This window comes from Lagopus leucura, unplaced genomic scaffold, assembly GCF_019238085.1.
Source record: "Lagopus leucura isolate 7727_CA_CO unplaced genomic scaffold, USGS_WTPT01 Super-Scaffold_100028, whole genome shotgun sequence".
NCBI lineage: Eukaryota > Metazoa > Chordata > Aves > Galliformes > Phasianidae > Lagopus > Lagopus leucura.
The window spans coordinates 2,339,296-2,363,482 of record NW_024962279.1 but is presented as its reverse complement, the minus strand read 5'-3'; the positions used below and the strand labels follow the sequence as shown (position 1 = coordinate 2,363,482).

Below are 24,187 nucleotides of genomic sequence, written 5' to 3'. Positions count from 1 at the left end.
AGTAATAATCCTTTACTACTTTAACCTATGGATGTTAATTATGTCTGAAAGTTCAACACCACCTCATTTAATGATTAAAATTGTGCAGCAGATTCTTCTACATACACATCAGAGTAGTCCTGATATGGGTATATAGCTCTGTTTTTTTATTATAACTTAATATCTTTCTTTCTTTCCTTCAGTTCCAGATTACCAAGAGCAGGATATCTTTCTATGGAGAAAGGAAACCGGTTTTGGATTTAGGATTCTGGGTGGAAATGAGCCTGGAGAACCTGTGAGTACATTGAGAAGTGGGCTTGCTTTAATTCCCCTTGTCTTCCAGAATCATTGCAATAGCACAGACAAATGTGCTGAGCTGCACTGTGGCATCCTTGTTAAAATAAGCAACGGGCTATGATATATCTCACATCTCCTCCCTACTGTCCTCCCCAAAAAACAAACTAACTCAAATCCTTGCATCTGAAACGAGTTTGACTTCCTTTGCTATTCCTTTTTTTTTTTTTTTTTTTTTTTTTTTCAAATAAACCCAATAGCTCTGAAATGGATTGGACAATGAGGAAAAGATGTCCTGGGCAGGTTTACAAGTAGTTTCCATTAATCCCTCTCATACCAGAGCAACTCAAAGCAAACAGGTGGACAGGCCGATGGTACTGAACTTGTAAACTCTGGAGGCACCTGGAAGGATAACTCAGTCTCAGCTCCCTGACAGGAGTCTCAGTGCTTGTAACCACTGGTCACTGTCCTGTTGAATACATTTCCCAAGTCTGTGTGTCAGTAGAGCGACTGGACTGCCTAAAGCAAAAAGATGTCAGCATCCTGGTTGCAATTGAACTGTTTTACACACTAGCAACAATCCTAACCAGTGATCAGCAATTTCTGGTTCCCACTACATTAGTGTACCTCTTCCTTTCACCTGGCTAGTGAGCGTTTATGGTTCTCATTTTATCATTCTTCCTTTCTTTCTTCCCATTTGTGCCATCTTGTCAGATTTACATCGGTCACATTGTACCGTTGGGTGCTGCTGATGCTGACGGCCGCCTGAGGTCGGGCGATGAGCTGATCTGTGTGGATGGGACGCCTGTGGTTGGGAAATCACACCAGCTTGTTGTCCAGCTTATGCAACAGGCGGCCAAGCAAGGTCACGTCAATCTGACCGTCCGGCGCAAAGTAGTTTACACAGGTAGGCTGCAGTGTCCATCAGTGGGATGGATTTTCTTGCCACACTCCATCTGTTCAGCAAACGGTTTAAAGAACAAAAGCTCCTCTTTGTAATGCTGGGAAAGCTCAGGAAGTGTGCTGTTATTCTTGTGGCTGTTTTTTCCCTTTTGTCTTTTTTGTTCTTAGTCAAATAGGTATGAAATATTTTGTTCTAGTCGTGACTGTCTCCATATCACTTGTGTTTATAGTCTTCATAAATGTTTCTGTTAAAATGCAGAAGTGTTCAGTCACAATGTACCCTTTATGTTACATATGTTAAATACGTAGTTCTCAAGTTCAGGCATATGCAGAAAGGCAGGCAGTCATGTACTTCAAGCTTCAAGAATATTAATACAACAGGTTGAAAATTAGACCCACAATGGAGGCCAGGACTGGAGCAGTACCTCTAATAAAAGTATTTATTCTTACCCAGGGCTGAGTGCCTTTCACACAATATTAAATAATTGTTCACTTCCTATTTCTTTCATTCTTCCCGTTGTGGATTAAATGCTGAGTTATATCCCTGCTCTAATAGCCTACATCATAGGAGTGTATGTCATTCCTGACAAAGAGAGGGAAGCTGTAGGAGGTGGGGGTTGAGAGGAAGAGAAGGGCAGCTGAATTTTGGTATTGTCTTTGTGCATGGATTTTATATCTATTTTTACAGCTTCCAGTCTGGAAATTATGAAAGATTTAGATGCATGAAAGATTCTGATATAAACCCTTGCTATTTCATTCAGGAGATTGTGCAGAGCTATTTCTGTATCATTTCAAATCTGGACACTTACTGTAGGATAAATTATTCAGTATCCCTTTTTTCACCTTATATTTGCAGGCTTTCAAATTCCAGCATAACTTTCCTGAATTTTGGTCCTCTTGCTGCTCTTCTCATCTACATTCCACAAGAAAAAGTGTTCACCTAAATGGATACTCCATGGCCTGAGATCCATATAGGGGGAATGTTTATGTGCTCATAATATGTAGAATATATTAATATGTAGAATATATTCTTAATATGTAGAATATTGTGTGTTTAGTGCATACTTTGAGTACGTAAGTGCTATCATGTACTCTCAAGAATATTTTAAAATTTGTTTTCCTTTGGATCATGGGTTTACAGTTTGGATTTTGTTTGGCATCCGTTTTGTTGTTGCTGTGGCTTTTAAGATATTCAACTTAGTTTTGATTTACCAGACAAACTGGAGAAACAACAAGCAGCCTGGCTAACGGAGTCAGGCATTCCATAGGGACAGGTGCAATACGCTGCTCTCAGCTGCAGAATTGGACTGTGGAGAACTGGCTGGGTAATCAGAAGTGGAAATTGTCATGGGCCACTGTTCTTACCTGGGGTTGGCTCAGGTAAAGAACAACATTGTGCTGGAATGTAAGCAGTGGGGAACTCTCCTGCTTTCCCAGCAGATGATGTCTCAGCTGCAGCATGGTCCAGCCCTTCAAGAAAGATATGTTTGAGTTGGAAAGGACCCAACTGGAGCGAGTCCAGAGGACCAGGGAGAATAAGGAAAGCTTTCGAAAACATGGTCTGCAAGGAAATATTGAACAAATTGGGATTGTTTAGCCTAAAGCAGAGAAGGGGGAGGAGGTGTTAAACTCCCTGAGACTATAAGAGGCTGCCGCAAAGAGGGAGAGAATAATATGTTCTCCATATGCCTGTGAGATAAAACTAGAAATAATAGCCTTATGTTGCAGCAGGGAAGATTCAAGTTAGATATTACAACCAATAGATTGCCTGGGGAGATATTTAACAGCAGATTAGACAAACATCTGTCAAGACTGACAGTAAGTATAGCTGGCCCAGGCTTCAGCAGTATGGACTAAGAGATTTTTTGAGATTTCTTCAAGCCTTGTGGTAGCTGATTAGATTTTAAACTAATACCAACTTCACTTGCTGTTAAATACTTGTTTAATATTAATGTTAATGTTAATAATGTTTAAAGGTTCCCCCCAACTGTGCCAGACTGTACAGATGAAAATTGCTTGTTCTTCCATCCAAAAAAGCTTAGTTCACAAATTATTTTGTTATAGTGTGGTAGTTATTTGTATCAAGATCATGTTAATTAAAAACAGTCAGTGCTATCCAGCTAAAAAAAAAAAAAAAAAACAGGTGTTGAGTGACACATGTTTGTTCTGACTCTGTATCCCCATGGCTTGTGCACATAGAAAGGCTACAGCACTGATAAAGGGTCTGGAGCACAAGTCTTATGGGGAGCGTCTGAGGGAACTGAGATGGTTCAGTTTGGAGAAGGGGAAGCTCAGGGGAGACGTTATTGCTCTCTACAGCTGCGTGAAAGGAGATTGTGATGGGGTGGGGGTCAATATCTTCTTCCAGCTAACGGTGATAGGACGAGAGGGAATGGCCATGTGTTGTGCCAGGAGAGGTTCAGGTTGGATATTAGGAAAAAATTCTTCTCAGAAAGAGTGGTAATACACTGAAACAGGCTGTCCAGGGAGGGAGTGGAGACACCATCCCTGGAGGTGTTCAGGTAAGGGGTAGATGTGGTGCAGAGGAACATGATCTAGAAAGGTCATGCATGTGTTGACAGTTGGACAGGTTCATCTTAGTGGTCTTTCCAACTTTAATCATTCTATGATTCTATAATTTGTTATAATAATATGTAACTGGAGTGGGGATATGGTTTCTAAAGGGACAGCTTTGACTTAATGTAATCCAAGCTGAAATGGCACAGAGCATCCATGCGTGCACTGAATTGATCTGGTTATGGCAGTGGAAGGCTTTGGCTGCATGGCCATACACAGGAGAGTATGTGGTCGGTGCTGCCACTGAACAGAGCTAGTGCTAGGGAAAGGAGATGGAGGACAGAACCCCTGGTTGTTCTGGCTGTGATTGGTCGATTGAAGCAGGTATTGTCCTTTTTTAATTCCTTTTCTCAGCAGACAAGCACTGAACAGCACAGCTTGCTCAGCCACTCTTGTTTTTTTTCCTTCCCCAGTCCCCAAGGCAGAAAACGAAGTCCCATCCCCAGCCTCTTCCCACCACAGCAGCAACCAACCGGCCTCGCTGACAGAGGAGAAGCGAACGCCGCAGGGCAGCCAGAACTCCCTCAACACCGTCAGCTCTGGCAGCGGCAGCACCAGCGGCATCGGCAGCGGCGGCGGAGGCGGCAGCGGCGTGGTGAGCGCCGTGGTCCAGCCCTACGACGTGGAAATCCGCCGCGGTGAGAACGAGGGCTTCGGTTTCGTCATCGTGTCGTCGGTGAGCAGGCCGGAGGCGGGGACGACGTTCGGTAAGTCTTGGGGTTTGGCACCACGCCTCGAGCGAGACGCGGGTTGTAGTGCTGCAGTTCAAGGAGGCAAGTGAGGATGTTTAATTGAAAGTCACGAGCTTGCCCTAATTTGTGTAAATTAATAGTTTAATTAGAGGCTGAGACTTAGTAGGTGTTTGTCTCCTGGGTTTTGTTCAGCACTGAGTCACGTAAAGCAGAATGAGAAATGCCACCCGTGGCCATTCCCCATGCGGGCTGGACCCCTTCCTGGGATTCGCTCTTGGAAGAGCAGACAGGGATCCCATCAAAGGTGCTGTTTCCTGATGCGGAAAGGGAGCAAGTGGAAGGATGGTGGAATTAAGCCATCACTAAAAGCAGTAATGCCTCAACTGATTAACTTCTTTTTGGCAATCAGGGATTATTCTGATCCTCATTACAGAATGAGCATGCTGATAGCTGAGAAGTTTTAATTAATAGTCCTTGCTAGTGAGAAATAAAATTGAGATTTTTTTTTATTTTTTTATTTTTTTAAGAAGAAAACATGATTTCTTCTTACCCATTCCACTTTGTCTCCTCCTCCCAAACCCATTTCTTCAAAGTCAGGAGATACTGTGCTCATGCAGCATCACACATGGCATTCTGCCCTTGCAGGGGTGGCTGTATTTTGTTCTGACCACTCTCTTCTTCTAGACAGGCACTTGTCAGACAGGCACTAGTGAGGTTTAACAAGGCCAAGAGCAAGGTATTGCCCTTGAGTCAAGGCCATTCCAGATAGGACTAGACTGGGAGAAGAACTCATTAAGAGCAGCCCTGCAGAGATGTACTTGGGGGTCCTCACAGATAAAAAGCCGCATGTGAACCAGCAGTGTGTAATTGCAGACCAGAAGGCCAGCAGTACCCTGGACTGCATCAACAGAGGGGTGGCAGAGGCCGAGGGAGGTGGTTGTCCACCTCTGCTCTGCCCTTCTGAGCCCCATCTGGAGTACTGTGTCCAGACCTTGGGCCCCCAGCACAACCAGGATGTGGGGCTGTTGGAGCAGGTCCAGAGGAGGGCCACAAAGGTGATCAGAGGGCTGGAGCATCTCTCCTGTGAAGATAGGTTGAGGGAGATGGACTTATTTAGCTTGGAGAAGGCTCCAGGGAGATGTTATTGTGGCCTTGCAGTTCTTCAAAGGAGCTTACAAGCAGGAGGGGGACAATTTTTTACACGGTCTGATAGTGATAGGACAAGGAGGAATGGCTTTAAACTAAAAGAGGGAAAATTGAGGTTACGTGTTAGGAAGAAATTCTTTATTCAGAGGGAGATGAGGCCCTGGCACAACTGCCCAGAGCTGTGCCCCATCACCAGGGGTGTTCAAGGCCATGGATGGGGCCAACGGCAGCCTGAACTGGTAGGGGGCAAACAGCCCAGGGTAAAGATTTGAACTAGATGATCTTTAAGGTCCCTTTCAACCAAAGCCATTCTGTGATTCTATGACATGATTCTTTGCTTGTCGTCAGGTGTTGGTGCAAGAGAGGTGTGATTCTGTTTGCCCAACAAATGAGTTATATATTGCAAAGCACGAATAAGCTGGCTTTGCAGGTGTGCACAGGTCAGCCTCCTTTAAAGCAGAAACGTCACTGCAAGGGGGAAACCATCCTGAAATGCTCCTTACTTTCCTTCCCGTGGTTTTCAAGAGGCAGCATCCACTTTGATTTCATAGGGGAAAAAACTGTTCTCCCCCTGTTGGTCTGTGATGTGTGTTGTGGATGGAGGGGGAATTGAAGATCAGAACAAGTGCTCTTGGCCATATTCCCACTGTATCACAGAGCAGGGCTGTGTTTTGTAGACAAAAATACACTGCAGTCTCCCTCTAAAGCTTGAATGTTCTTGGGGCATGCAGGATCTGGGCAATCAGAGCAGCAGAGGTTGCAAGGGTGAAATGTCCAGTGTAGACCCTCATCTAGTGAGCTCTGTCAGTTCTTAGGTGCTAGGCTGCCTTTATGCTGTCCTCATTGCTGGAAACTGCTCTTCCAGAGTGGATATTTTGGTGCCTGAACACAACATTGCAATGCAATATTCATTAAACTGAACTCAGTCTAAAACAGAGAGAAAGCTTTTAACTTCTCAAAGCATTTGCAAACATGCAGTAGTAACTCTTGCTGTATGAAAACTATGCTCTATTTTCTGCAGAGAAACCTTAATGTGAGGCTGTAAAGAGTTATGTTTGTTTTAGCCCAAGATACTCTCTAACTGGAAGTTTTCTGTGCAGGGACTCCTCATGGAGATCTGTTGATCTGTGACTGTTTTTCCTTTAATTTTTTCAAGCATATTCAGCTTTTTCCCAATACTCTGCATGAGATGTGTTCCCTCTCCTGTGTGGTGCTTGCTCTGTACTTGCTTTGTAGTTTTTCCTTTCACAAGTAGTATGTAGAGATGGGCCAAACTGGTTCTAAAACTCACCTTGGTCACTTTGGTGTGGGCTGGGCCATCAATGTCCATGAGGTTGGGTTGAGTAGAAACTCTTCCTTACTTCAGGAACTCATTTCAGGTGCCTTTAACAGAGCCTTTAAACTGAATGGGGTTTTATATTACCAGAAGGGGAAACTTTCTAACATAACAATAAAACAACAATAACAGGAAGTCCCCCAGCCATTTGCAACTAACATTAATGCTTCCTGCTAGTTTTCATCACACTTTTCCAACTTTGTTCTCTCTCACTCCATGTTCCTTTTCTTCTTCATGGTATTTCTGGTATTTCATGCATGCAGCAGTGTTTATCTCTAAAACTACTAATCAAAGATAACAACACAGATGAGAAAGTGCAAATGAGGGTGAATGTATTGTGTAGCAATGAGTTTGGTATCTGTATTTGCCTTCCATTTTTTTCCCTGCTTTTCTGGGTGTAGTTTATCTCATTTTCTAATGTTTCTTAGCCAGAAACATAATTCTAAAAAAGTAAAGGATGAAAATCTCCCATCATCTCCTGAGTCCATGGTATGAAAAAAAAGCAGGAACCAACACTTCCACGTGTATATGTGAAGCATTGGATGCTCACTCTGTGTACCTCATCCTTCTCACCATGCACTGCAAGCCGAAGGGTTTTATGCCCATATAGGGAAGCCAGGTGGAAGCTCAGTGGGTTTATCTGAATTATGTTTTGTATCTCCTGTGTCCCAAATCTGATTTTGGGGAAGACTGTGTCTCTGGGGCCAAGCAGTTGTGTGGAAGAGGAGGGGAGTTTTGTTTTCAAAACACATTCATCTCAAAGTGCTCTTGTTCTGTGTATCAGACATCTCCGTGGTTCTGCCTGTGGTTTTAGAGGTGTTTACATCAGAATGCCCTTATTCCCATCCCTATGCCTTCTTGGATTGTAGAAGGGGAAGAGTTAACAGGGACTGAGGGGGATGCCTGCACCAAATGGGTTACCTTTGTCGGTCTTGGCCCATCTGTAGTGGTCCTGTGCCTTCCCTGGTAGTACCTTTGTTGCAATGGAAGAAAACTGTTCTGTGTTGCTTCCCCATCCAGTGCTGATAGATTGAGGCTTCATGGTGGAAAGGGAGCCACACTCCCTCCCAGGGCTAGAAGGATTTAATCTTTCTAAATGGAGAAAGAACAAAACATTGGCAGAAGCTTGAACAGCAGTTGATTTAGAGAGAGACTCGAGAGGCTGACACCGATGTAATCTTGGAGGAGGAAGGTTTTGTTTTCAGCGCACAGTTTCAATTTTTTGATACAAAAATAAAATCAGGATTTGGGTTGTTCTGGGGCTGCTAAATGCAGTTGTAGTCCCTAAAAGCTCACAGAAATCAAAGGGGAGGGAGATTGGAGGGATTAACAGACACCTTTTTGTAAAAGAAGTATTGTGCACTCATACTAGTTGATTGCCAATGTTTTGAACAATGGCAGCAAAGCTATCCTATAATAACTTTTGCTTGATGCATTAATTAATTAACCCTTAACCTTCTCTTTCCCTTTTCAACCCTTTTTCTCCTTTTCCCCTTCACCATATTCCCACGTATGTAAACAATTAAAACCAAACCAAACCAAAAACAAACAAAAAACAAACAACCCCCAAACCAATACAAAAGCGGGAAATGCATGTGTGGCCATGCCTCACAAAATAGGTCGGATAATTGAAGGGAGTCCCGCAGACCGCTGTGGCAAGCTGAAAGTAGGCGATCGCATCTTGGCCGTCAATGGGTGCTCCATCACCAACAAGTCGCATTCAGACATCGTCAACCTCATTAAGGAAGCGGGAAACACCGTTACTCTGCGCATCATTCCAGGAGATGGTAAAGTATCTGTTCCCTGCTGTCTTTTCTGACCCTTTTGTTGCTTTGTTCCTGGGCTTTTCTCATCTGTCAGAGCTGCAGAATCGTAAAGATTTCGTCTCCCGCTTGGGGAATTGGAGCCCAGGGGTTGTGAGTGTTCCATAGCTTATTTTTTTTCTGTAGGAGTGCTGTTTTCTCAACAGGGCTGAAGTGATTCCCTATTTAAAAAATCATTATATTCCCTTCTATTGTGTTTCTCCAAGTATCTCCTTCAAACGATCTCTAAATTTGATGCGTATCTTGGTACTCTCTGGTTTGATTCTTAGGTTAATGGTACAGCTTTAGAATATTTGAGAACCGCTGCACGCTCAGTAGCTCAGTATGTGGGATCCCTGAAGCTTTCCACAGTCTCTAAAGAGATCACAGAAAGGGATAAACACTTTGTCATGTTTTAAGCTGTTTGAAAAGAAGATTTGTTTTTATTCTGCGTAAGTTGCTCTTTGAAGTGAATCTCAGTGCATGTGGAAATGCCTCTATTAATGGCAGAAGCTCTGGAGATGCTTTGCAGCTGATAAGGAGTTCCCCTGGACAGGAAGGATCTCATTGCTTCTGATGTGAGGGAACGTGCAGGATCCCTGATAACGTGCTGACACTTGGTGCTAATTTCTGCTTTGAGCTGTTCAGTAAAAGTAAAGATCTGTGTTATGTATCATTTTCATGAAATGAATCGCTAGCTGTGATGCAAATAGGAACGGAGCAGACATAGGTATAGATACAGCAGATATTTAGCATAGCTAGAATGGCAAGAATTTTGTTTGTTCTTTGTCCTGCTCTGCAATGGATAGGCTCACAGGGAGAACTCAGTTAGAGACTCTTTCACACTGCTCTTTTTTCTTTAAGCTGAGTCTGTGGATATAGGATTTGCTGGCTCAGACACAGAAATAATGAGCATTTCTGTACAGTACATTCCTTGCATTCAGTTAAACGAAGGAAAAGTGCAATTAGGTTTGAAAGAAAGGCTGTAAAGCTGTAAGTGAAGTGAAGATGTCCCCCTCACAATGAAAACTACTGGAAAGAGACCTTTTCATTCTGCAGCCTGACAGGAAACATTTTGCTGTTAATCTGTATGTGGACCAGCACTACTGCACTTAATGCTTCCAAGGAAGCAGAGGGAAGCTGTGAACTGAACCAGTGTCTGTAGTGCAGAATGAAGAAGTTAAATGATATGATTTCCTGTAGTAATCTGAAACATGGATTTAGTTACCCCATACAAAATTATGGTGCTGTGTTTAGTTATAGGGCAAAAGCTGGCCAGGACCAGAAGTGATCTCCTTATAAATCATTTCTATTTAGTATGATCTGTTTTGCATGAAGGCTTTATTCTCCAACTGTCTAGCAGCTACCAGGTCAAACGGTATGTGATCCTGTTCTACTTCCAGTTAAATGAGTATTCATGAATAACAAAATGGCTGTGAATCAGGCTAAAGGCTGAGCTGTCCTTTGTGTGCCAGTTTGGGAAGGTAAACCAGGGAAAGAATTGTTCATTACCTTTATTTTGATATCTGATCAAAGTCCAGGAAATTGAATTTTTGAAATGAACAATTTATGACCCGTTTGGATTTTTTAAGAGGTACACAGCATCCTGGTGTGAGCACTCAGCCTTGTTCATGCAAATGAGTGTACAGAATACCTTCCTAAATTGCTTATGTTTGAAGAGACCTCTGCAGCTTGACTGACATCAGGCATTCCTACAGAAGGAGAGCTATAATTGAGAGAAGAAGCCAACTCTTTTCTCTCTCAGCAAAGCAGGCTTTGAGCCTTTTTGTTTGCTGTGCTCTGGAAATCTAAAGTCAGATTGCCAGCTCTGTCTGCTTTTAATTTCCGGAAGCCAGTAAGGACAAACACTTGGAAACATGGTGAGAGGTTTGCTCAAAACCCATGAAATTTAAGGAATCAGTCTCAATGCTGTTTTCTTTTTGTTGCCTTCTGACTTTGGGGTGCTTTCTGGCAAATCTAAACATTCTGGTAGTGTACTTCATTGGGGAAAGATAAAAGTAAATTGGAAGCTGTGCTTCTCAAATAAGGGTGGAACTAAAACTCATCACAAGACTCAAAATAAACTCACATTGCTAATCTCTTCTAACATCATTAAAACCACCAAAAGTTTCTGCTGCATATTAGTCTTGCACCAACTCACTGTAATGGACCACCACAGGAGTGTATTTGCAATGATATTGCAGTGGTTTAGCAGGATGCAAGGGGTTAATTAGCTAAAAAATGCCAATCTTAAATTGGTGGCTGGGTGTTCTAGGGCAGAACAGGGCAAGGAGATCATTGAAATGTGTAGGATTTGGAATGTGCTGTTGTAATTATGATAGAGATAGGTTTTCCTGTATTTGTGTTCTGTTTCAATTTTGCATGGTGGCTGGCATGTGTCCTGAACCTGCATCTAAAACACTAGCAAAAATGATGCACAAAAGCTGCCTCGTGGGATAGGGTGGGCCAAAAACAGGCACAGTACAATTGGTGTGAAGATACATCTGTACCAAAGATGTGGTGTTGCTCAACTCGGTCTACTTAGTCAGCTACTAACGGGTAGGAATGTTGCTTTTTTCTTTGAAGCCCATCTTCATCTCATCTCCAAATATTTGTGGAGGATTCCAGAGGTTTTGTTCTGAGTGAATACAATGCACTTAAGTGTGTTTCAGGACCTTCTGGTGTTGGAGACAGATTTGAGCAACAGGGAAACTTTACAAAATACATGGAATTATTTTGTAGAATCCAAGAGTTTAATAGGGACATGGGGACTTCTCACACAAGCCATGCAGAGCCTCTTGCTCTCTGAGCCACTGAAAGCAGGCCAGCTCTGTTCTGGAAGATGTTAGGACTCTGTATGCTAAGGGCTTGGGCACATTGACTTGGGCACACTGCTGCAGGCAAAGGAGCTGTACTCTCATTGAACCCATCTGTTTGAACAGTTCTTTTTTTTTCCTCTTTTCCTTTTCCTGAGTTTCTCTTGACATGAACTGGCTGTGGAAAAAACCTTCAGCTCTTCTAGGTTTCTCCATGACTGAAGTAAATCCATGAAATAAAATAGGTTCCCAGGACCAAGTACACCCATGACCGCCACTTTTCCTTGAGTTAGGCAAAGAAAATTCCCATTTCTGCAAATTCTTATTCTATCTGGACTCTGTTTAATAATGGGGGCTTTTCTCATAGTCAGTGAAGTGAATTATTGGATGCCAAGAGCTTATGAGGCAAACAAGGGCAGAACAGAAGATATTGTAATTTTATACTGGAGAGCCAGCTATTTCCTCCTGGTTTTTGTTGCTGTTGTCTGCTGTAGCTCTTTTATAGGAGGCACTGGAACTGGAGAAATTCATTAAAGAAACAAAATACATCTTTTTAGCCAGTGATTCTGCATTCAGCTTAGATTCTGCTCTTCAAAAATACTGATCACTGTTTTGCAATCAGTTGTCCCCTCTGCTAGACACAGTGTGTTTAGGCACGTGGTGGGGGTGGATGTCCTTTATGCAGAACTGTTCAGCAGAGGAGTTGTGAGTCTGACTGGGAATGCCATGCCCAATGTGTTGGGTGTTTCTACTGACAGTGGTTTCCCAGTACCAAAGCCCATCGTTGTCCGAGGTCATTCGGCTCTTGAATGGTTATGTATGGACCATGGGCTCTTCTTCTGAATTCAAACTCCTGTGTGACCAGGAGGGTGTTGTTAGGATTTGCTCACCTGCAGGCACACCAGAACAATTCAAAGTTTGAAACTGTCAGTACTAATTTCAGTTCAGGATCGATACATTTTATGGAATGTGCATTGAGTTTGATATGCGTGTATTCCAGATCTTTGACTAATGGCATTTGCATGACCTTCATTTTAGAGAGAGTTTGAAAGGAGTTCTAAGTTTATGCTTTTTTTTTTTTTTTTTTTTTGAAGCCTATGATAAAGGTCCAAAATAGCAAGAGAACCGTTTTACCAGGCAGGGACAGCTAGGTGGTCCCTTCTGCATCAACTTCCTTCCTTGTTCTGTGAAGCAAGAGTGAGGAAACCTCTCAGAAGTACCCCTAGCTTTGCGTGGAGAAATACAGCTTTTGTGCAAACTGATGTTGGGCTGAGAGTCCTTCACTGCAGTGTAGATTGAGTTCTGAGGTTAATCCCCTTCTCTGTGTTCTCTTGGTGAGCCGTTTTGTAAACTGTGCCCACAGCAGTTGACGTGTCTGATGCAGGCAGTTCTGCGTCCCTGCGTGCAGCTTTGAGTGCTCAGGCAGGCAGCAGTGTGTTGTATTACAAAGACATATTTCAGTAATTTGGGGGTTTAGTCATATTTGATATCACCTTGTGAGGTGTTAGATAAAAGCCATATCTCAATCTTACCGAAGATTGCAGTTGGTGGTGGAGGAAGTACTGATAAGCTTATAATACATGGAATAGTTATTGCTACTATAAAATTAATCCAGCCAACCTTCCATATTTGGAGACTTTAATGATCGGACTGCATGTCATTATATAAAGACAAAACTTTCTTCAATCCTTCCTACACGATTCAGCCTTTGTTCTGAGTATGTCTGACAATCAGAGAGATCTCCAATCCAGATTGCCTTTTTTTTTCATCCAGTTGAGTGGATTCCCTTTAGATTGATGATAATAGTGATGCATTTGTTTACTGAAAAAGCTTCGTTGGTGGAAAAAAAAAAAATTATATAGTATATTTATTATATAAATATACTATATATATGATATAAAAATACGTAGAAATATTTTACTCTCTGCTTAACGCTATCTGCAGTGGGTGGCTGTGGTAGCTTCTGGTACACTCATTCTTTTCAAGTGAAGTGATTCAGTGATGGAGCTCAGTATGATGTTTTCACTAAAGCCTTGACATTGTCAAGAGCATAGGCTGCAACAACAGCAGTGATGTGACAATGTTTCTTAGCTGGTTAGGAGCGCTTAGAAGTTTTTTTATCTCACAAAGAAAAACAGATTAGAAAGTGGTTTTGTACATCTGATAACAGATACCAGAAAAGGCAGACCCATGAGGATAGAGCTGTGGGCATCCTGATCTAGTGGAAGGCGTCCCTGCCCACATGAGGGGGGTCAGATCTAGGTGGGCTTTAAAATCTTTTCCAACCCAAAGCATTCTATGATTCTATAAGAGATACAGCACAAACAAAGGCCAGTATTTCCCTGCAATTGAGGTGCTGTACAGTTTCATATACGTAATTCCTATGACATATCGTAGTCTTTATCCTGCTAATGTTGAGATTTAAGAAATTTAAGCTGGTTCCAAGTTCTTTAAAGCCAACATACTGATGCTTTCCAGTGAAATGACTTTGCAAAACTTCTTTTCAGTGAGCAACCGATGGTGTTCCTCCATAATGAAAAAAAAATTTGTTTTGCAGAATCCTCCAATGCTACTTTATTGACCAATGCAGAAAAAATTGCTACAATTACAACCACACATACTCCTCAGCAAATACCACAGGAGACCAGGTCAGATTGTTTTCCTTGAGGAGAGCGTGATGCCCTGCTCTCTGTTTGGTTACTCCTTGATCATCTTCACATCCCATGAGCTGTCTTTTTCCTCTCTCCCTCTTTCTCTCATGCACTGCAGCAGGAATAACACAAAACCAAAGCAGGAATCCCAGTTTGATTTCAAACCACCCCAAGCAGCACAGGTAAGGAACGCTTTTCTAATTGCTTTGTTTACCACAGACTATTGCTTCCAGTCTGCTTAAGGGCTGTGCTCAAATGTTTCCCTTGAAAATCCGTACTAGGAGGCTGTTCTCTCTCAGTCTGCTTGCTGGAGAAAGAGGGATTTGTTGATTAGTTTCTTAATAGGTGTTGCTTTTGTTTCAGCTGGCAAATGTTTCCAAAACATTCTCACTCAGACTTTAAGAAAAAGTTAAACGTTTTTATGGCAGTAGTGATTGATGTGTTTGTTTATGGAAGTGTATGTTTTAAGGGGGCTCTCCACAAAGCACTCTGTGTGCAAATGATAAAATCAGGGAACAAAGAAGAGCAAAACTTAATAAGGAGCTGTTCCTGAAGTGCTCCAGGTTTTGCAGACTGTGCCTTATTAAAGAGATTATTCTACTGTTATCTTTCCTTGCCACTGGCCATCCCAGAAGTAACCTCTTCCATCAGGGACTTCAGAACATCCCTATGCCAACAGCATTGTGCTATACAGAAAAACAATGCATTTACTTCTGATCTAACAAAAGAATAGGAGAGGTGGTAACAAAACAGAGAAGACAGCACTGTGGTGTAGACTCATCCCAGTTACCAGCTAATTAGAGCCTGGCTCTGGGAGCAGGGTTGTCTTCACGGCCCTTTACAAAGAATATCCTCATGTGGTGTGAAAGATTTCAACGATGAGTAACAGAAATAATAACATTCATTGGCTGAATAATTTCAAAATGAGAACTAGAGACGCATCTAACTTTCTGTTCAATTGCACACGTGTCGTCTTCTCTCCAGCAGGACCAAGATTTTTACACTGTTGAGCTGGAAAGAGGAGCCAAAGGGTTTGGCTTCAGCCTGCGAGGCGGCCGGGAGTATAATATGGATCTGTATGTGCTGCGGCTAGCTGAGGATGGGCCAGCTGAGAGATGTGGGAAGATGAGGGTATGCACAGATTTTAAAAGCACGCTGCAGCGAGCTGACTTGCCTGCCTCTCCCCTACAGACACATCTTCTGCTGTGCTAGCTAATGGGAAAATTAAATGTCAACTGAAAGGAGCGGTAGTTTCTACTTACTGCTGTCACTGGCTTCTGGCACTCTCTATATAAAGAGTATTTAGAGATTGTATATATAATCTCCAAAAGCGTGTACACATTGGAAAACTTTCACCCCGTCCTTGTTGCAACCCATATTTCCAAATTCTAATACTTAAACAGACCTTGAAAGCTAACAAAGGCATGGGAAGCAGTGAAAATATAAGTCCCAATTTTTGACTTTGATTTTGTGATTTCTTTAAAGCTGGAGATGTGTAGAGAATTAGGCTGTCCTGCCTGATCCTCGTCTCTACTGGGGATAGAGCAGTGAAGGACCATTCATATTTATTGACTGTTGGATTGAAAGAGTATGGTATAGTTTTAATTAGTATTATCTGTTTCTTTGCATATCGTCTAGATCATAAACATTATAGTTATAGTTACATAAAGTCATGGTTACAAAATGCCTACAGAAAGGAAATTACCAAGTTTTATGTATTCCTTGCTCCTCTAATAGAGAACGTGTCATAACTTCAAAGTATGTCTGTCTCCTCCAGACAAATTACATGAAGGGCATTTTCAAAATCCTTTTGCTAAAGCTAGATCTATAAGTCCAAAAATTTTGCTGATGAAAATAAAGTATCACTGTGCCCTGTGGAAGCCAATGCTTTGACAAATTCTTCCAAGCCCTGTTGTTCTATCTTGATAAATGCTTATGTATATAAGAGGAGATTTGCTCGTTCATAGCAGGTATTTATATCCAAGTGAGAAACGAACCTGAAAAAACTACTTGAACATCTTTGTTAAAGCAGGTTATAAAACAAGTAAGCAGTTTGACCAAAACCTCGGAAATAGTCAAGAAGATAAGAACAGTTCTAGCATAGGCCTAGTTACTAAGCAATACAACAATGCAGGGTGTTTTTGCAGAACGGCAGTGAAATAATTTGACACCTCAGGCTGTCCCTGTCTTCTTCATGTCTCCCAGATCCCCTGCGCTGTTTTCAATGGACTCACAGCCATAGCAGTAGATGTCACTGGAAGGAGTCAGGCATGTGTAGTCCTAACCGGTGCATATTTTGTCCTATCCGTTTGCTGTGGCCATTGTCTTCTGTGCACTGTGCTGGTGGGGGCCCTCTTCAGGGCTTTTTTCTAATCTCAGGCTCTTCTGTTTTATTGCTTTGACAGATTGGTGATGAAATTCTAGAGATCAATGGGGAAACTACCAAGAACATGAAGCATGCTCGGGCCATCGAACTGATTAAAAATGGTGGCCGCAGGGTCCGCCTGTTTCTGAAACGTGGAGATGGCTCTGTCCCAGAATATGGTGGGTCAAACTATGAAAACATTCCTTTCTTCCCTGGCATCACTCCATGAATGATTTATCTCAAGATCTGAAGCAGGAATTCTTTTTTATTTTCCTTTCTCACCAGTGTCTTACCAACCTTTGCAACATATGGTTAATTGCCTCGCTTGTACTGAATTTTCTACACATTTCATCCTTTGCTTGCTTCCATGGACTTGGGGCGCAGTGTAAGGCAAGATCATCATAGCAGTATTTTTTGGTGATCAGAGAGGAAAACAAAACAAAACAAAACCTTATTGTCTTGTCCAGCCAAACAAGGAATGTCATTGAACTGTGCCAAACTGTTTCTCAGCGGCTGAAATGTTGTTCAAATAGGTCTCTACTTCTAATCAATGCAAAAACTGGGATGCTGAGTTGTTATTCTGAAGCAGTGATTATTTATTTATTTTTTGGTTAGGATTTTCTCTTAGTTCCTGTCTGTATTCATAGACACGAATGCCAAGATGGCTTACGGGATTTTGCCTTCCCTTAATATTTATGTAAATATTTATAAAGTTATTTAAGGAAAAAAGGAAAAGAAAAAAAAAAAGCTTTACTGCAAAAAATATATTGATTTGGCCTCCTGAGCCCTTTTTTCCCCCTGTAAACAGTCTGCTGGTTTCAACTTGTTAATTCATAAGGTCTGAAAAGGCGTGGAAGTTATGAAAAGGTGCTCTTGTCTCTGTGGTGGGGGAACATTCAGCCCTTGTTTCTCACTAAGAATTGCATTAGAATTCCTTTTCTTCCCCTGGAGGTTGGATTGCTGGGTGGCTTAACATAGCACACTATTTAATATTACAATTATGTCTTATTTATTTGAGATAATTGTCATATATTGTGCCCTCGATGGAGGGCTACTCCCAACCAAAGGTCTTTGAGGTTTCTAAGGAAACTGATGATTGAAGGGATGTCCTTTACATTTTTCTCCCCTTATTTGGGTTCTTTCTGTGTCAGTAAGATATGTGTTTATCATTCGCTCCATGTTCTAGTATCAAAACCAAAATCATTCTGCACAATTTATGAACTAGATTTTCTTTTCATTTACTGTACAAGGTTTGAGAGTTTCTGCTCACTCTGTTCACTACTTAACTTAAAATGACAGATTCAGAGTATGACCAACCAACAATTGAAGTATTTAACAATACAAAAGGGAAGTTGTGGGCTTATACTTCTGTAATATAAATAGCACACCAGAAGGTTCAATGATGGCACTGAAATTCTGTAATGTTCTTTCTACTTTTGTCTTTTCCTATACTCCTTTGGATGTACAGTACTGTATCATATGCTAGACTGCATCAATACCCTGTAAATTAAGTGCTTCACATCTCAAAGCGTATGTCTGTTGCACTGAGGATGAAAATCCAACACCAGTTTTCTTTTGGCTAATGCTAAACCACTAAACGTTCATTCTCCATGCAAGGATTTAATATACAGGGGCTGCACTACTTACTGTAAAGAATATCCTTGTAACATTTGGGACTCCTTCCTCTCTTTGTTCTGTTCGCTGCAGTCACAAATGGTTCCTCTAATAATGTTAAGTTCCAATATTTTTCTGACTTGATTGGAACGTGCTTCTCTATGAGGCTGTATATTTTTGTAATGAGTTTTGTACTTATTTTTAATGTTGTGGTCTCTGGTGGACTTTATTTTTCGTCGTTGTTTGATTGTTAATGTTTTTTCTATGACATTCTGTGTCGCTGTTCCAGCTGTCTTTTAGAATGGATGCTCTCGTTGTCTGGGTTATCGAATCACCTCTTAGATGTCTCTTTATGTCACAATAATAACAACCGCTGTCTTTGCAGCCTTATATTTGGGTGAAGCCTAGACAATCTGACTGGAAAAATAAACTTTCTTTATTCTAAGATAAAATATGAAGATTTTTCTTTCTTTCACCTTTAATATAGGGAATCTAAATTTTCTACTTTTCTCTTTCTCTTTCTCTTACTTTTCTTGGTGCTGGGCTCTTCCTTCCTCAGCGATGATACCTCCTAATATCGCTGCATGTATGAGAAATGACAAGCTCGGGGAGTCTTGCTTCTACCTTATGGGCCATAATCAAACTACGGTTTGTAGCTAAAATCAATATTAGGTGTTTTTGTGCTGTGGCCTAATTCCCTCACATTGCTTTCCGCTTCGCTATATTCTATATGTACAGCAATTCATTCCGAGCACCCTGCGTCCCCTGAATTGTAAGTACACCACTGAACACCTTTAAGCCTCACTTGTACCATGTGTGATAGCCAGGTTGCTGCAAGCCACATGCTTACAGCTATGGAAAAGAGGTATGGTCCTGCCTGGGAAAACTAATGAGCAAAAATGCACACACGTGAGTCGCAATAAGAGTTTCACTTGGAAATCACCAAAATAACGGTCCATGCCCACACCGACCCTCCCAGGCTAAGGAATGGAGATGTCAGCAGGTGGGAAACACTGTGGTGGCAGGAGCAAGCAGTATGCATAGTGTTTGTCATGGGGGAGGGAATACTAAAGGGAGAAAATTAGAAAAAAAGAAATCTGTCCCCATACATGGCTGCAAAGGGTTTAGTCATTGCCATTGGGACAGCCCACCTCAAGGTCAGTGTGGGCTGAAGGAAGTGTAGCAGCAGTGGCCGAGCTGCCCCACAGAAATTGCTTAAAAAAAAAAACAAAAAAAAAAACAGTAACAAATAAAAGCAGCACCCACATTAAGTCAGCATGGCTACTTCAATGATTGCCACGTCTGTAATGAATCATTCATAAACATCGTTCCAAATGACGTGAGTGATTGAGGCTAAGCTGGAGGGCAGGGCTGCGGGCTCAGTTCTGGGGTTTTATTCAGCTTTGCAGTTTGGGTTACAGAGGTAGCTCAGCTGGATTTTACATGAAAATAATGAGCTGGAGATTAGGTGTTAATCAAAGCCATTCTACATATTATAATACCTTTCCATTGCTTTGATACGAAAAAACCATACCTTCTGTCATCATCTGTTGAATCATTGTGGCAAAACCAAAATCTACCCTAGGACTTCTCATAACGTGGCAGAATTAAGTAAGATTAAGTAATGTCTTAAAATGGAAATTGCACGATTACAGTCTAATTCTCAACCTTCAAAATGTTCTTTTGCAAGGTCAGAACATAATGATCAATTCTGTTTTCCGCACTTTTTTCTGCTGTTTGAAACAAGGCCTTCCACAACAGGAAGGCAAGGCTTTCAAAAGCCATAAAAGAAAAAAAAAAATTATGCCCTTAGGCCCCTCTTTATTGGAAACTATCACAAAAAAATCCAATAACCCAAAGTACCTTTTTTTTTATCCTCACTGGAGTGAAAGTAGCATAAGTGGATGGGGGAAATGTAAAATGCCCCATGACGAGAAGAGCATAATGATGCTATCGGCCTGGACCAAAGCACAGCATAGAACAGAGCAGCACCAGTACTAACCTGTAACTCCGTTGTTCGCAGTTAAATTAACGAAAGCTTTGGTTAGCCCTCGCTGACTGCTTTAACATTTGTTTGTTTTTGTCACTAATGAAGTCTGAAGAGTGCTAAGTGGTGTCACGGCGCTGCGGAAGGCCGTGGTACCAAACGCTTTGCTGTTATTTTCTTTCAGACCCCAGCAGTGACAGGAACAGTCCCGCCACAGGTTCACAAAATGTATCGGAAATGAAACCCACGCCATCCGACCGACGGCAGCACCCATCATTGGAGTCCAGTTATCCACCAGACCTTCACAAATCATCACAACATGGGGACAGGCGGACTTACGTTAGAGACCTAAAAGGCAGCAGAGAAGTTAGCAGACATCCCAACGAACACCACACTTGGAACGGGACTTGTAAAGCCAACGACACCGTGCCAGGCAGGAGGACGGAGCGGTCACCGGAGAGGAGACGCGAGAGGCAGCCAGAGAGGGCGGCGGTGAACGGGCAGAAGAGGAGGTCACCCGAAAAGCAGCGCAGGGAAGGGACGAGGAGCGCCGACAACACCCTGGAGAGACGGGAGCGGCACGAGAGGAGGAGAGACCTCTCCCCAGAGAGACGCAGGGAGCGGTCACCCGGCCGGCGCCGGCGCTCACTGGAGAGACTCACAGAGCCAAGGAGGTCGCCGGAGAGGAGAAGGGAGAACTCCCTGGACAGGCGAGCCAAATCATCCGACCGGAGGAGAGAGCGGTCACCCGAGCGGCGGCTCAGGGAAGAGCGGGCCGGCCACAGGCAGAGGGAAGATGCCAGCTGGAAGCAGGAGGCGAGCCGCCGGCACCCAACCGAGCAGCGCAGGCGGCCCTACAAGGAGTGCAGCACCGACCTCAGCATCTGAGGGGTCCCCGCCGCCTTCCCCATGCCACGGGAGCTGGAACCACCCGGGCTCCGCGAGGCGAGGAGGCACCCGCTGGTTCTACAAACCTTTTATGCAGATGAAATCTTATAATGAAAAAAAAACATTTTAAAAAAAAGTGTTGTGCCTGATGTATAAAATTAAAAAAAATATTTTTTAATTTATTTTTTTTTTTTTTTTTTTTTTAATTACTTGCCAAATGTTGGTCCTAAAGGATTATAAAGTTTTGTTTCTACATTCTTTGTAGATTTCTTAAGAGTAATTCCTTTATCGGGCTACTTTCCCCCCTCCCCAGTATAGTAAATGGGGGTAGCCAGTAATATAACATAGGTAAAGGATTTTATGACCAAGTTGGAATAATTTGATCCAGACTGTTCTCTAGTGACTCACTGCTACACTGTATGTAGAATATTTTTTAAGGTTTGGGGGTGGGGAAGGAAGAAAATTGTTCATCTCAGTAGGAATGGAGCGCTCCTGCTGAAGGAATTAAAAAGAAAGAGACAAAATGTTCCTAAAATTGCAAGAACTGTTTGAAGAGACTACTGTTTCAATGAAGGATATTTATAATAATAAATAATAATAAATAATAATTAAAAAAAAAAAAAAAAAAAAAAAAAAACCACACAGCACAAGGTGATTTGCGATAAGGAATTTTTAGTTTGTTCCATGAACAGTTTATACTTTCAGGCCCCCTCTACAGGATGCGCAAAGGCAGAAAGACTGGTAACCACCATGCCTGTGTCACACACTAACGTAGACTGTTGATCTTTCATTAGCCTCAGCAACACTTAACGATATTTCATTAAGGCAGCCACCGCAGCCCTCTTCATCTTCTAGATGTATATGGACAGCAACCCGAACGTGCATGGTATTGCGTGTCTGCTTTGGAGCAAGGGAAGGGAGTGGGATCCCAGGAAGGCGATGCGGTGGGGAGCCCTCCCTTGGAGCAGGTGTGTTCCTTCTGCTCGGGCAAAACCAGTGGGCTCTTCTTATTTTGCCAAATTCAGACAAACTCTCTTCTTCTCGCTCCGTATTTAAGTTTTTATTTTACTGGTTCATCCTTACTGAAACAAAAGGAGTGCACTTGCTGAAAAAAAAAGAAATAAAAAGGTGTATCAAAGGAAAAACACAGGCAAAAAGAGGCAATCAGTGGGACAACCTGGTTGTAGAAGCCTACCCATGCTGGTTATATGCTGTAAAATTGAGTCTGAGAACAGCAGCAAAAGGGAAACCTGCAAGTTTCTAAGTTGTGTTTTTAAATTTGCAAGTTGTGTGGTAAGTCTGCTGTAGTTTTGGTCTGAGATTTTAATGGATTACTGCCTAGCTGAGCCAAAATGTTTGCCGTTACTGTTGGACCACTAAAGTAACCTGCTGCTTTTTACAGTGCATTGATGTGTACATGTATACTGTTTCACATTTTCCATATGAACACAAAAACATTGCAAGTCTATCACTGTTGTTGCCATGGTACTGTAAAAACAAAACCAAGAAAGAAGATGGCCAATCATTGTGTGTACAGTTTAAATTGTAATTAATAGAGCCTGTTGGAAAAAAAACCACAAAACTGTTGCCTTTTTCTTGTATAAAAGAGGATTTATGACAAAATTTAGCTGTGAGGAATGTGATTACGTGTTTATATTTCTGAAAATGGAACAAATCGATTCAGGGGAATATATTTTAATGTAAACTGAATCAGGTATGTAAAGCTGTTTTAAAATGGGAGACTATATAAGTAATTCTAAAGCTTTTGTTGGTTCAGATATCATTTCTTTCTTCATGGTGGGCCTGCTTATATATTCTTAAGCACATGTATGCAGTCTATGTTCTTCAATCATCATTTCTTGCAATGTGCTATTGACATGATACTCTTTTCTGTGTTGATGAAAAAGCAGTATGTGGGCCAATCTTTTTTATAAAACACTATGCATATATAAATACTACATTGTTCATAGCTTTATTTGACTTATTGGGTTTATACATAACACTAGGATGAGTAGTCGTGGACTTACCCAGTATGAGCTTCTTTCCTTGGAACAGACACTATGTATATGATGTAGCAACAAAGAAGGAGAAAGTCTGTGAATGCTATTTTTATTATCAAATAAACTTTTCCATACAAAGCATACATATGAGTGTAGTGATAAGATGAAGGAAGAGCCACACCATAATATTACTTATTCATCCCTTGTCTTAAGCAGTAGGTTTGCAGGTTCCAAGGGCCATCCATTAAACATGGTAATATTTGACAAGTTATAAAGCACAGGTTCCCAGTTTTCCAATATGAAATGTTCTTCCCCAGAATAAGGAGAAGCTGAGGGTTTAAGTGGAACAGAGTTCAGTATTATTCCTGGGGTGCAGCCTTTAAGTCTCTAAGGGTGTGTTTGGGTCTATAGGAAATGCGCAGATGTTTTAGGTTTGACTCATTTATGATGCCTTTTCACTACAACATTACGTTGTGATGTTATACGTGGCTCCTGAATTTTTGTCCTCTGCTGCTACCACTGTTTGCCCTCTCTTGTAACATAGTTTAAGTGGTCCTAGAGAGCTGACAAATGAGTCTTATGTTTTTTCCAGTCTTAAGCTGACGAAGATCATGCATTGTTAATGCTGAAATTGTAGGAACATTCAATATAGAAAATACTGAAAGTTGGGGGAAAATATTTAATTGCTTTTAATTTTTTAGTGGTGGTTGTGTTCTTTCTACTGCTTCCAAACCCACTCGGAGCTGGAGTTAAAGCAGGAGCATTGCAGCTCCATATTCCACAGTGCAGCTGTATTCCCTTTAATTCATTCCAGCTTTACTTATGACTGTAAAATACATTATTCAAAACTTCTAAAAATGAAAAGAAACACTTTTTTCAAAAATGCAGCTTGGCTGATGCTTTGTCCAGCAGTGTTCTGCCATTAAAGCGCTGCCAAAAGGATGAATTTGAGTTTGTTTGTGACAAAGAACTGAAAAGCTTATGGAGTGGTAAGTGAAAAAGCTCAGCCAATTGATATTGTTCGTTTTTCTTTATTTCCCTTTTTTTAAGTTTAACATCATCTTTACTTACCACTATTACGTGATGAGATCATGTGCCACCAGTGTGCTCAGTCCTGTTATTTGTGCACATGTCGAT

General features: G+C 41.8%; 1 protein-coding gene across 21 annotated transcripts in view; it reads left to right on the top strand.

Annotated features, from left to right (window-relative positions):
* Positions 1-23,193, top strand: part of MAGI1 (membrane associated guanylate kinase, WW and PDZ domain containing 1) — a 291,018-nt gene extending 267,825 nt beyond the window's left edge. For 9 of the 21 annotated variants that reach the window (XM_042880908.1, XM_042880905.1, XM_042880902.1 and 6 more), the window contains 9 exons: positions 183-274; positions 988-1,180; positions 4,167-4,460; positions 8,511-8,714; positions 14,103-14,193; positions 14,315-14,378; positions 15,181-15,327; positions 16,602-16,740; positions 20,347-21,678. In XM_042880908.1, coding sequence (XP_042736842.1) covers positions 183-274; positions 988-1,180; positions 4,167-4,460; positions 8,511-8,714; positions 14,103-14,193; positions 14,315-14,378; positions 15,181-15,327; positions 16,602-16,740; positions 20,347-21,050 — 1,928 coding nt within the window. In that variant the 3' untranslated portion in view covers positions 21,051-21,678. Of the gene's footprint in view, positions 1-182; positions 275-987; positions 1,181-4,166; positions 4,461-8,510; positions 8,715-14,102; positions 14,194-14,314; positions 14,379-15,180; positions 15,328-16,601; positions 16,741-18,734; positions 18,824-20,346 lie in introns of all 21 variants that reach the window. The other 12 variants (XM_042880915.1, XM_042880917.1, XM_042880916.1 and 9 more) reach the window with 8 other exon arrangements.
* Positions 23,194-24,187: the final 994 nt, after the last annotated feature.